The sequence below is a fragment of the Eschrichtius robustus genome, chromosome 8 (genome assembly GCF_028021215.1).
Source record: "Eschrichtius robustus isolate mEscRob2 chromosome 8, mEscRob2.pri, whole genome shotgun sequence".
In the NCBI taxonomy this organism is placed as follows: domain Eukaryota; kingdom Metazoa; phylum Chordata; class Mammalia; order Artiodactyla; family Eschrichtiidae; genus Eschrichtius; species Eschrichtius robustus.
The window spans coordinates 52,918,291-52,931,487 of NC_090831.1; the positions used below are offsets into that span (position 1 = coordinate 52,918,291).

Sequence of the window (13,197 nt, forward strand, 5' to 3'; positions counted from 1 at the left end):
ACTGACTTGTCCACATCTCCCCAACCTCTGAATGTGGAGTGCCCCAGGACTCACTTCTTAGATTGCTTCTCTTTTCCATTTTTACTCACTCCCTAGAATTCATGGTTTTAAGTCCTGTCTCTGGTAATGACTCCCAGATTTATTCCAGTCCAGACTTCTCTTGACTCTAGAGGTTTAGTGGCTATCTCAAACGAATATGTTTAAATCTGAGCTCCTGAAACGTCCTACATTTTTAAACTTGCTTCTTCTGCAATCTTCCCCATCTCATTAATGGCAGGTACATTCTTCCAGTAGCTCAGATAAAAAACTTTAATTCCATCGTTGACTTTTCACTTTCCTATTTGGTTTATCCGCACATCCTATTGGCTCTACCATCAAAATGTATCCACAATTTGAACTACTTCTTATCACCCTCACTTGCCTTCACTCTAGTCCAAGCCACTGACCTCTCTTATCTAGATTATTGAATTAGCTTCTTCACTGATTTCCTTCCAGCCTGTGCTGCCCTTCAGGCTATTTTCCCCTTAGCAGCCAGAGTGATCCTGTTAAAATAAAACTCAGTTTATATCACTCCTCTACTCTAAATCTTCCAATGGTCAACCCATTGGAAGAGAGTTAAAGCCCAAGTCTTTACAGTGGTCTGTGAGTCCCCACATAGTATCTTGTTTGGTCTGCTCTGGCCAGCTACACTGTCCTCCTTGCTGTTCCTATGAACAATCTAGGCAGGCCCTCATCTCAGAGCCTTTTTGCACTTGGCTTTCCATCTGCCTGAAGTGCTTTTCCTCAGTATACCTGCATGATATATGATATATGGACTTTATGGATAAAGTCCAAGTGTTGGTGACTTTTCCTGCCCTGCTATCTAAAATTCAAACACTCTCCCCAACTCCCAACACATTTCCTTTCATGCTTTATTTTTTCTCCTTAATACTTCTCCAGCATAATATCCTGTTCATTTTGTATCTTCCCCCCTAGGCTATAAGTGCTGTGAAGGCAGAATTTTTGTTTTTTTGTTTATTGTTGCCGAGAGCAATGCCTAGCATGTATTAGGTGCACAGTAGATATTTGTTAAGCAAATATATGTATATGAATGTATACACACACACACACATATATATGTGTGGATATATTGGCAAGGAATATGTTAAGAAATTAGATGATCACATACTTGTTCCTTGGGTATATTTTTAAATAATTAGAACCTGCCATTATTATTCTGGAGTTGAACTGTTCTTTTTCTTGAAGTTTCAGAAAATGATCAGAGCTTTGAGGTGACCATGACTGCAACCACAGAGGTGGCAGATGATGAGATTACTGAGGGAACTGTGACACAGATCCAGGTATAGTAAGTCTTTTTACTGGATACAAGAAGAGTATCCTTTACACATACCTTAGGTGATAAAATGATGAGAATACATTCTGTCTGACAAAAGAGCAACCACAGAACAGAGGTTGGACTTATTCATTCAGGTTTCCAGTCCCCACATATGTGAGTCTCAGAATTGTAAGCAATGATAGAATTTTAAAATTTATTCCCTGTAGAGTGGTTCACATCTGTTGAAGCAGATGATGCATGGGCTTTCTTTATCCACTTGGAGTGATCTCATTTGAGCTGTTAAATAACTTTAAATTTTATCTACCAGTTATATATGCTATTGATTGGGATATAAAACTTTTTAAGATAAGTTTTACCCAGCAGTTATCTGTAGTGACAGATTTAGAACGGCTCCATGTATTCTCTGCCCTAATGTGAATGAAAGCTGGTTATTTCAAATAGATTTTAATTATAACAGTTGTAGTTAAGGTAGTTCCTTTTGTGCCTGTAGGACTAGATACATTTTACCGCATGTTAAGAGGTTAAGTAATAATTAGCCCTTTTTCCTACATGAACTTCTTTATTTGTCTCATGACTTATTTCTGCCAAAAGTAATCAGAATTCTTTGCTGTCTTCAGTAACCAACAGCTTAAATATATTTTACTTGTAAGTTTATTTCTGGCTGATTGTCCTTTCTTTTTACTAGCTGTCCTTTTGCTTCATCTCTTCATTTAATAAAATACTTCTAAGTAGACAGTAGACATTGTACCATTATTTTTCGTATGTGAAGCATCACAGTGACCCTTCAGTTAAGAAGTAAAGTAGTTACAAGTTGATATGTAACATCAGGGACTAAGGACATCTCAGGTAGGTGTACTGTGAATGGTTTGCAGTGGGGAGCTTCAGAGTGGTTCCAGAATGACAGGATTTCCAGAGAAGCAAGTCTCCAAAATGCTTCAAACAGCTTTGAGCCAGGCTGGAGATCTCATAATCTACCCTTGGGTTTCAGTGGGAATTTGGACAGAAATTTTTTTCTAAACCCTCAGAAATAATAGGGCACATTCTTTCTTCAAAATGGGTCTTGTCAAATTCATTTCAGATTCAAAGACTATGTAGTCTCACTTCCATTCCATTTTTAGCACATTGAAAATAACTGTATACATATGTGTGATTTGGTTTACAACCTAGCTATTATAAGATTAAGCAGTAGCAGTGCTAGTTAGACAAGTTATATGGTTTTGTTTGGATTATTTCTGAAGACTTAATGAATTACAATTTAATATTAACCTCTTGGTTTGTTATTACCATTTTAATGAACAAAATAATAATTTCTGAATTTTTTTAATAAGATTAATATTAGGTTGGGAGTGAAAGTCAGCACAGTTAGATGTTCAGAAATAGTGTGCTTTTTGCTGTGCCCTTTTGTGTCAATCTAGGTGTAGTTATTTCACGTAGTTTAGTAGCTAATGCCCCTTCCCTCATTCCACTGGTGGGATGAGCTTGAAAAACAATTAGAAACTAAAAACATTCCCAATGTATGTAGTACTTTGTGGTTGCAAGAGGTATTTAGTGAATGAAATACTTATTTTTAGATTTCTAAGCCTGTATATATTACAGATAGGAAACCCTACAACCAACTCAAAAAAGCTTCATTTAGAAAGCAACAGCATGCTAATAAAGCCTGAGTAACTTTAAAAGATTTATGTATAAAGTAGCGAAAAATGGGGGTAAAATACTATAAAATTTATTACTATTTACTATACTAAAATACTTATTACTAAACTTATTACTAAGTATAGATAGATAGCCTTTCAGGTACCTAAGTCTCCTTCTATACTCACTTTTATTGACAGTGCTGAATATTACTGCTAAAATTTAATAATTATTTACTTCATTTCCTGGCTTTTCATGTTTAACATTATATGGTTTAAGTAATAATTGTAAGTCTTCTTCAGAAAAATTTGAGCCATAAAGCATAAAGTGTTTGCCCAAAGACAGTGATTAATTGGCATGACAGATTTCTTTGTGAGATTCATAGAGTGGGCTTTGCTGTATATTTAGACTCACTTTGGAAAATGGTGATTTTATTCTTTTAACGAACTAATTAATATAAGAGATCATCTCAGGATATTTTCTACATTACATTTCTTAAAAGTAGGTATTATATGTATCAAGGTCTTTTGATAGGTCTCTGTATTGCCCTTGATGAATAACTCCTGTGTCAAATCTTACAGAATTGTGATCTTCATAATATAAGAGGCCTTGGATATCATCTGTCTAGTCTGTCTCAATTCTCAGCTTTATAAAGTCCTCTTAATCTTTAAAAGAAAAAGATCTAAAATGTATGATGCATAAATACAGGGTTATAAAACTTTTCATGTTTGTTCCAGTGATGTCTAGCTTTTGCCTATGGTTTTAAAAAACAACATTTTTATAAATACAAAATATTCATTACCACCAAATATAAAAATAAAGTAGGTGACAGTAGAGGCATGGCTTTTCTCCTCATTGTGCTTTGATTGTTCATGGACAATTTCTCTGTTTTCGAAGTGAGATGGGTTTCATATCTTCTTGAAAGTAGAGATCCAGTTTCTGCCTACTCAAAAAACAGTTCAAACTTTGTTAGGACTTACCTCCAGAAAGTGACATAGGTTAGTAGTTGATCCAATCCAGAGACAAAACTGGGTTGAGTGGTCACTAGGCATGTGACTCTCCCCTTATCCTGGTCTGCCTGTAATAGGTTCATACCTGATATGGTAGCACTGTTGCTAAATCTTCTTCACTTACACTATAGCTCTCTTTAGCCCAAGGCCAAGTCTCTTAAAAACAGCTTTGTTCCTGCAGAATTTGCTGGATTAGGTATGTCCTTAATTGAAAATGTACCTGGTGGGCTTCCCTGGTGACGCAGTGGTTGAGAATCTGCCTGCTAATGCGGGGGACACGGGTTTGAGCCCTGGTCTGGGAAGATCCCACATGCCACGGAGCAGCTGGGCCCGTGAGCCACAACTACTGAGCCTGCGCGTCTGGAGCCTGTGCCCCGCAACGGGAGGGGCCGCGATAGTGAAAGGCCCGCGCACCGCGATGAAGAGCGGTCCCCGCACCGCGATGAAGAGTGGCCCCCACTTGCCGCAACTAGAGAAAGCCCTCGCACGAACCGAAGACCCAACACAGCCAAAAATAAATAAATAAATAAATAAAGTAGCTATAAAATTAAAAAAAAAAAAAAGAAAATGTACCTGGTGAGCTTCCCTGGTGGCGCAGTGGTTGAGAATCCGCCTGCCAATGCAGGGGACACGGGTTCGAGCCCTGGTCCGGGAAGATCCCACATGCCACGGAGCAACTAAGCCTGTGCGCCACAACTACTGAGCCTGGGCTCTAGAGCCCACATGCCACAACTACTGAAGCCTGTGCGCCTAGAGCCCATGCTTTGCAACAAGAGAAGCCACCGCAATGAGAAGTCCACGCACAACAACGAAGAGTAGCCCCTGCTTGCCACAACTAGAAAAAGCCCGTGCACAGCAACGAAGACCCAGCACAGCGAAAAATAAATAAAATACATAAATTTTTAAAAAAACAAAAGAAAATGTACCTGGTGATAGCTTCATAAATATACTGAAAGCCACTGAATTGTATATACTTTACAGGGTGAATTTTATGATGTGTGAATTGTATCTCAATAAAGCTTATTTTTTAACTACACATTTCTCATGCAGACTGTTTTACTACAATAATAATAGAAAGGAGTACCATATAGTTCTTTGAAAGAAGGTACATTAAGGAGGGTAGGAATCAGCTCTAGAGGTTGGCTAAAACAAAGTTGTCAGTAAACAATAAGCAGATCATGATTTTGCAGTAACATCTTTTGAGTTAGCCTGTTAATCCTTTAGATTTAGCAACAGATTACATTACAGATGACTATATATTTAGGTAGCAAACTACCTGTGAGGATATGAGTAATCATGACATCAACCCCAGCATTCTCATTTTATTGTATATGTGAGTTTGTTTTACATATATAAACATACAAATGGCTTTGAGTATCCTGTACTGTATTAATTTAAATGCTTAATGGAATCTTAGCCAATATTCTCTAAAATTCAAGCTGCTAGTACTGACTTACTTGCTTAAATGAAGGTCATATTTTGTTAATGCAGATAATTTTGTTTTCATACTGTCTTATTAAAAGAGCAAGAAAATATTTGTCTTTATAAATTCAATATAATTTTATTATATCTAAAACAAATGGATTTCACATTATTAGAGTTTTATAGTGCTTAGCATTACAAACAAAGATGAATCAGGTTGGGTATTAAATCAGGCTGCTACTTTTTTTTTCTCTTTTACCTTTTCAAGATTCTACAGAATGAGCAACTAGATGACATATCTCCCTTGGGTAATGAGGAGGTTTCAGCAGTTAGCCAAGCATGGTTTACAACTAAAGAAGATAAGGATTCTCTAACTAACAAAGGTAAGAGATACTGTGAATTTTAGTGTCCAGTGGAAAAAATGGACGTTAAGAAGAGCTTGCAGTCATAAGGATTCTGAGTTGGGCCTTCATAATTATGGTTGAGTAGTTACAGTAATTGAGCCTTTTCTAATTAAATTTGGCTCTGAATGGGACCATGAAACCAATATTCATTTTTCAATAATTGATCATTAGTTCTCTGATATGAAGTAGGTTATAAACAGATGCACAGTGGTGTCATTTAAAAGATAATTCAGTTATTACTTATGGGACTGGGAAGTCAAGCCTTTTTTCAAAGTTCTGCTACTAACTTTGGTCTGATAAGTGGCTTAGAGGTTTAAAGTAATGGTGTTTATAGTGCTGCTGTGCTCGTAAGGATTGCTAGGAAGTTACTGCAACAAAGTGGAGGTTGTGTATATGCCACTCTGAAGTAAGGAAAGGAAACAAAAAGTATGTAAATTGATTGTTTTCAACCACTGTACAGTAAGTACTCATTAAGAATAAATTATTCACTTCACCCACTGTACAGTAAGTACTCATTAAGAATAAATTATTCACTTGGTATCCAATATATTATGTTTACCTTGTCCTAGAATCTTTTATACATGTTTTTTGCCCATAAAATTTATTTTTCACTGGAGAAATTTTTCAGAAAGTTTTGAGGGTGATTTGGCTTTTGTACTTGTAAGTCCTATACTGCTGAAAGGATAAGAGATGTAACTAAGAGGAAGTGATATTTTTTATGAATCTTTTACTTATCATTATCTCTATTTAGTAGGGTCAAATGTATTCTTTCTTAAAAACCAGCGGTCACAAAAGCAACTTTACCTGGGGATTTTTCAGATTTCAGATGAGTGAGACATTAAATTAGCTACATTTTATTCCTCTCAAGGAATAATATTTTCTATAGCATTACTTGTTTTCTTTTAAAGGACATAAATGGAAGCAGGGGATGTGGTCCAAGGAAGAAATTGATATTTTGATGAACAATATTGAACGCTATTTGAAGGTATCTTATGGCATATTTTTTTGTTTCACTAATTTTTTCATCGCCAATTGCAAAAAATATCAAAGCAGCGTATTGTATATAGTACTTAGGAGCTTTTCAGTAATTAAGTAATGGATGACTGGCTAATATGTTGTAGATTAATAATTCTCAGTTGTATGATTACAGTATATTTTTAAGCACATTTTGAATTCTCAGTTTAAAATAGCTTTATTGCTTTAGTTAATACCCTGAAGTTTAGACAAAATTTTAATAGCCTCTCAGAATCTTAAAGCCCCATCTTTTCAAGCAACCTATAAATTAAGGTTTAAATTTATGTTGCATAAAGTCTAAGATATGCATCTTCTTTGAATGAGTTTATGACATCACACTAGTCTTTCCCCTTTAAAAAAAAAATTTAGTTCATTTTCATATTCAGGCTTATATCCTGTTACCTTAGTCATCCTCTTCATTAAATGTCTGATGAGAACAGAATTTTTGAAGCACTAGAAATGTGAATTGCTTTAACAAATAGTGTTGGCCTTCAAATGCCTGCCAACAGTCCATGTGGAAATTCTGAAAACAGGTGAAGAATGATATAAGGCTCTGTACCCTGTGAGTGATAACATGTTGTTAATTCTGCATGAGAACAAAGAAGGAAGAGTTTATTCTCAGGGTTAGGACAGTTATGGAAAATATTTGGAAGAGCAGGATTTGAGCTGAGTTTTAAAGAAAGGGGTGGGAGTTAGGGGTAGAATAGGGCTGGAGGGAACAGCATATGTAAATGATGAGCGTCGGAGATTCAGAGTTCAAACCCAGAGTATGTTAAATTAACCGCTTTAACCCGAACCAAGATAATTAGCTTCTAGAACTTGGGCTTTGAAGTCCAGACCAAAGAATTAGAATTCTATCCTATAAGAAATGAGAAGAACTGGTAACTCAGTTTAGGGAGAGTTCGGTCGGGTAGATCTGTGCTCTTCTCAAGGAAATCTTTCCAGAGACTTGCTGACCATCCCAGTAATGGAGTTACGTTCAAATAGTGCATGTTTGAAATGGAGACCATTACCATTGTTTGGGAATGGGAAGTGTACAGAGTTTATTTAACTATTCTCCTCTTATTTGATACTTAGTTTATGTACAATTTTTTACTATTTTAAATACACTGCAGCCTAGAATGTCCATGTTCTTAAGCTTAATTTTAAGCTGCACTCCTCCCTAAACTACACTTTATAAATTATAAAGAGTAAAAAACTTTAATTCTTTATTAGTGAAGAAAGATCCTTCCCACCAAGCTAATTGTTTTAAGAGAAACAGAAATATAGTGACCATTGAAATGTATCTAGAAGTGTATTAAAAGTTGTCCACTGATCACAAACACTTAAGTTAAAATTTGAAAAATGCTACAGGTTTAGATAAGGCAGCAATGAATTGGTAAAAACACTGAATTTGGGGAATTAAGAAGCTGGTTTCTTGTGTAGGAGATTGGAGTAGATGATTTCCAAGGACTCTTTCAGCTTTATGATTAAGACTTTTAGATACCCATTTCAGGTGACCAGGTGAGAGTAGTAAGGACTTTACGATAGTTGAAATAGAATTGGCAGGGAAAGGCAGATAAGCAAGTAGTCTCTAAGGAAGCCTGGTGACTGAATATTGGTGAAGAAGGAAAATGAGGAGTGGGAATAATTAAGGGTTTTTTAAAAATTGAAGATGTTTGGGAGAATGATGATAGAATTGTCAGAAATAGGAAATGTCCATAAAGATATACTGATCTTGGGAAAAGCTAATTTGTTTAATTTTGATTTTTGACTGTGATTTTCATTATGTGGTGCTCTTACAGGAACATTGTGGAGCTATTTTTAAACCAATTAATTAGGTATCATATATTCCATATTTTGGGTAAAAGGATAAGGTATTGTCACAAGCAACAAGAAAAAAAAGGGCAGAAAAATCTTTTCATCTCACTATAATATCATCCCACAACACAGTGCCTTGCATGTAGGTACTTGTAAATATTTAGGTTTAATTGTTTGCAGAATTGAAAATGCGTAAAACAACTTTAGAAAAGATTCTAAATTTTTAAAGTTTTTACTGTGAAAATTAATACATTCAGAAGAGTGTTTAAAATGCATATCAGTGTAATTTCACCTGTTTTGAAATTTACGTAAGTTGATTGATTCTCTGGGTATTCTGTAACTGGCTTCTTTTGTTCAATATTGTGATTTGGAGACCCATCCCCTGTTGATTTTTTTTTTTTTAGCTTTCATCATGCAAATATATATACCATAAGTTACACGTTCCACAGTTAATGGTCATTTGGGTTCTTTTTAGTTTTTTGCTATTAATTTGTACAAATCTTTTGGGTGTAAATGGTATTTTATTATGGGTTTGATTTTTATTTCTCTGATTACATATTTTTATATGCTTGTTGGCCATTTGTGTTTCCTCTTTGAAATTCCTGTTTGTGTCTTTTATCAGTTTTTTCTGTGGGGTGGTTTATCTTTTTAATTTCTGTGACGTTCTTAATGTATGCTGGATACTAATGGTTTTTTGGTTGTGTTACAGATATCTTGCCCCGTTTAGTGGCCTGTCTTTTCCTTCTCTCTAGGTGTCATTTGATGAAAGAAGATTCTTAATTCCAGTGTCAAAATTATCATCTTTTTACTTCTGTGTTTTTGCATGCTTGTTTAAGAAATCTTCCCCTGCCTCAAGGGCATAAAGATATTCTCACATATATAGTTTTGCCTTTCACACTGATTTTTTTCCTGTGGGTATGAGATAGGGTTTCAATGTTATTGGGTTGTGGTTGTTTTTGTTTTGTTTTGTATGGATGATAATTGTCCCATCATCATTAGGGAATGTCAGTCTTTTCCCAGTCTACAATATCCATTCTGTCCTACTCAAACTTCCACAGATGTTTCTAGGTTTTCTAATTTGTTCTTAGGTTCAGTTTCATACCTGCACCAGTACAGCTCTGTCTTCAGAAGTCCCAATACCTGACGGGGCAGGTCTCTTCATGAGTGTCTTGGCTGTTCTTGGCCCTTTGCTCTTCCATTATAAATTTAGAATCAACCTGCAAAGAATGAAAAACTGTTGGAATTTTTATTGGGACTACATTGAATCTGAATCAATTTGAAGGGAATTAACATCTTTGTAATATTCTGACTTCCTCTTGAAGAACATTTTATAGCTCTCCGTTTTAATTAGTTCCTCTTTAATGTCAGTTGATAGTTTTATGTTTCCTCCTTAAAGGAATTGCATAACTTGCCTAAGATTTAGTCTTAATGCTTTTTTAATTTTGATGCTATTATTAGTGGGAATTTTTAAAGATTTTTTATGAGCTTTGTCTAGAAATACAAATGACTTCATTGATTTTGTAACCAGCATTCTTGCTAAGTACTCTTAAATAATTTTTGATTATAGATGTTTGGGTTTCTACATATATAACATCTGTAAATGATTCTTTTCTAATCTTTATGCTTTTTTAAAATTGGGGTATAATTGATGTACAATATTATATAAGTTTCAGGTGTACATAGTGATTTACAATATTTAAAGGTTATACTCTGTTTATAATTATTACAGTCTTTATGCTTTTTGAATGTTGGATTTTATGATTGCTCTTTCCATACCTATTGAGATTTTACTTTTTTTTCCATAAATCTCATGTGATTAATTGCTAATTTTTCTGAAATTAATACAAACTCATATTCCTGGAGTAAGCTTACTTTTTGCATTGATTATTAACCTTTTTATACATTACTGAGTTCAGTGTGCTAAAATATTTTGAGGATTTGGGGGATCGATTTTAATGAATGAGCTTGGCCCGGAAGATCTTTTCTGAAACTCCCCTTGTCTGGTTTTGCTATTGAGATTATGCTAGCCTAATCAAATGAGTGGGGAATTGTCCCCGCTTTTTATCTTTTTTTTTTTTTTTTAAATAAATTTATCTATTTTTATTTTTGGCTGCATTGGGTCTTCGTTGCTGTGCGTGGGCTTTCTCTAGTTGCAGCGAGCGGGGGCTACTCTTCGTTGTGGTGCTCATTGTGTTGGCTTCTCTTGTTGCCGAGCACGGGCTCTAGGTGCGCAGGCTTCAGTAGTTGTGGCACGTGGGCTCAGTAGTTGTGGCTCACAGGCTCTAGAACGCTGGCTCAATAGTTGTGGCGCACGGGCTTAGTTGCTCTGCGGCATGTGGGATCTTCCCAGACCAGGGCTCGAACCCATGTCCTTGCTTTGGCAGGTGGACTCCCAACCACTGCGCCACCAGGGAAGTCCCACCCCCTTTTTATCTTTAGGATAGTTTAAAATCAGAATTATGTTTCTCTTAATTGTTTGGTAGGATTTACCTGTAAAGTCATCTTGGCCTGGTGTTTTCATTGTGGGAAAATTATTAATAACTGATTAAATTTTCTTCATGGTCTGTGTTTATTAGATTTTCTTTCTCTTCCTGAGTCAGTTGGTAAGTTGACTTTTTCTAGGAATTCATACATTTATATAAGTTTTCAAATTTATTGCCATAAAATTTTCACAATGTTCAACTATCTAATCTCTGTAGCATCTCTCCTTAGGTGCCATTTTTCATCTCTAATATAGTTTTGTCCTTTTTTTTTTTTTTTTAAGTTTTGCCATAAGTTTATCTTTTTGTTTTTATTTAGTCTCATGGATCTTTTCAAAGAACCAATTTTTAGCATTGCTCATCCTTTCTATTCTTGATTTGATTATATTAATTTTGTTCTTATGATTTCTTCCTTTTCTACTTTCTTTAGATTTAATTTTTTGTAATTTTAAAAGGGGTTGGCAGGACTTTATTGAATTATATACAACTTATTTTTGGAACATTTAAGTATCATTGTATTATCTCTTGCAGCATTTTAAAGTCTATATTTGACTTATTAATGAATTATCAATATGTTATTTTTCTAAATGCCATTGATGATTTTAACATAAAAAAACTTTTAAAAAGCATAGTATATCCATATGCATTTTATCAGAAATCCCTAAGTCAAAGAAATGTAACCCATTTAGGCACGCGGAATAAAAGATGCTACAGAAATCATCTTTGAGATGTCAAAGGACGAAAGAAAAGATTTCTACAGGACTATAGCATGGGGTCTGAACCGGCCTTTGTTTGCAGTTTATAGAAGAGTGCTTCGCATGTATGATGACAGAAACCATGTGGGAAAGTATGAAAACTTGTAATGCTGCATGTTTTCATGTAATTTAGGGGTAATATTTAAGGAACTATTTTTTTAAATAAAATTATGATCAAAGCCTTAATTGAAGATAGTTATGAATTACTGTTGAGTGATGTTAGTATTTTTATTGTCCAGGTCCATGTTGTAAATACGGTGAAACCTCATTACAATAAGGCCTCTTTTAGAAATTAGAATCTAAATTACTTTATATAGGTTTAAGACCTAGCTGACTTAATACATCAAAGTCTGCTTTGTAGTAAAGTAACATTATAAAAAGTATAGTAGTGGTTAAAGATTTAGGAAGTATAAAAAGAACTCTAAATTCATTGGTAACATTTTTCCTGTTCATTTCTATAGTATAACATTTCCTAGGTCAGTGACTTTTTTTTTTTTTTTTTAATAAAACCAGAGTAGAAAATAGCTAAATTTCTGGATATAATGCGTGGATTTCTGTTATCGGTAATATCTGTGGGAAGCCATCATATCTTCAATGCAATGATAATTTGGTGTTGTTGACATATTTTAAATTTCTCTTTGGGAGTTTTAGGTGGTAGTAGTGTAGCTTACTAGATACTGCTTTTAAAAAGAACATTGCATTGGCTATATTGAGTACTTACCCACTAAAAAGAAAGCCTTTACATGGAGCAAGAATACGTCAGTTGTCCATGCATGGGTAGAGAAAATAAAGAGAACTTAAAATTTTTCAGTGACTTGTGAGAATTGACCATAGATTTTCTTTTTAGCTCCAGTTTACCATGTCATCCATAAGTCTTTCAGAATAGCTATGATATTAGAGTACCTAAACCTAACTTGAAATAATGCAAGAGTTAGGCAGCATAAGAGAAAATATGTTTTAAATGTTGAATTTTCCTAGAGAAAATTGTTACAGTGCTCACTTTTATTATAGCTTAAAGTATTTGTTGCGGTTTTTTTTAATAGAGGCATTAATTTTGATTTTTATTAATCTGCTTTGAAATTGGTTACTTTAAAAATGTTATCAATATGCTAAGTGACTTAACATCTGGCTCCCTAAGTGAAATTCTGATTTTTATTAAGTTCGTTAGCATTCTTTGTTTTAATTGATCTTTTAAAAATTTCTTTAAATTTCTAGATACACACCTGAAGAAATTGAAAAGCTCAAGGAGTAAGTTTAACTTTCTTTTTTTCATTAGTTCTGATAGTTGTGTTTTAATTTTTTAAAATATTTTGTGTTTTCTAAAGTTTTACTTTGAAAATGTCA

At 34.5% G+C, this 13,197-nt stretch overlaps 1 protein-coding gene across 5 annotated transcripts in view; it reads left to right on the forward strand.

Moving 5' to 3' along the window:
* Positions 1–13,197, forward strand: part of DMTF1 (cyclin D binding myb like transcription factor 1) — a 42,959-nt gene that overhangs the window by 15,610 nt on the left and 14,152 nt on the right. For all 5 annotated transcript variants that reach the window (XM_068550474.1, XM_068550476.1, XM_068550478.1 and 2 more), the window contains 5 exons: positions 1,246–1,340; positions 5,669–5,783; positions 6,713–6,789; positions 11,788–11,945; positions 13,069–13,101. In XM_068550474.1, the coding sequence (XP_068406575.1) occupies positions 1,246–1,340; positions 5,669–5,783; positions 6,713–6,789; positions 11,788–11,945; positions 13,069–13,101 (478 nt within the window). The remainder of the gene's footprint in view (positions 1–1,245; positions 1,341–5,668; positions 5,784–6,712; positions 6,790–11,787; positions 11,946–13,068; positions 13,102–13,197) is intronic.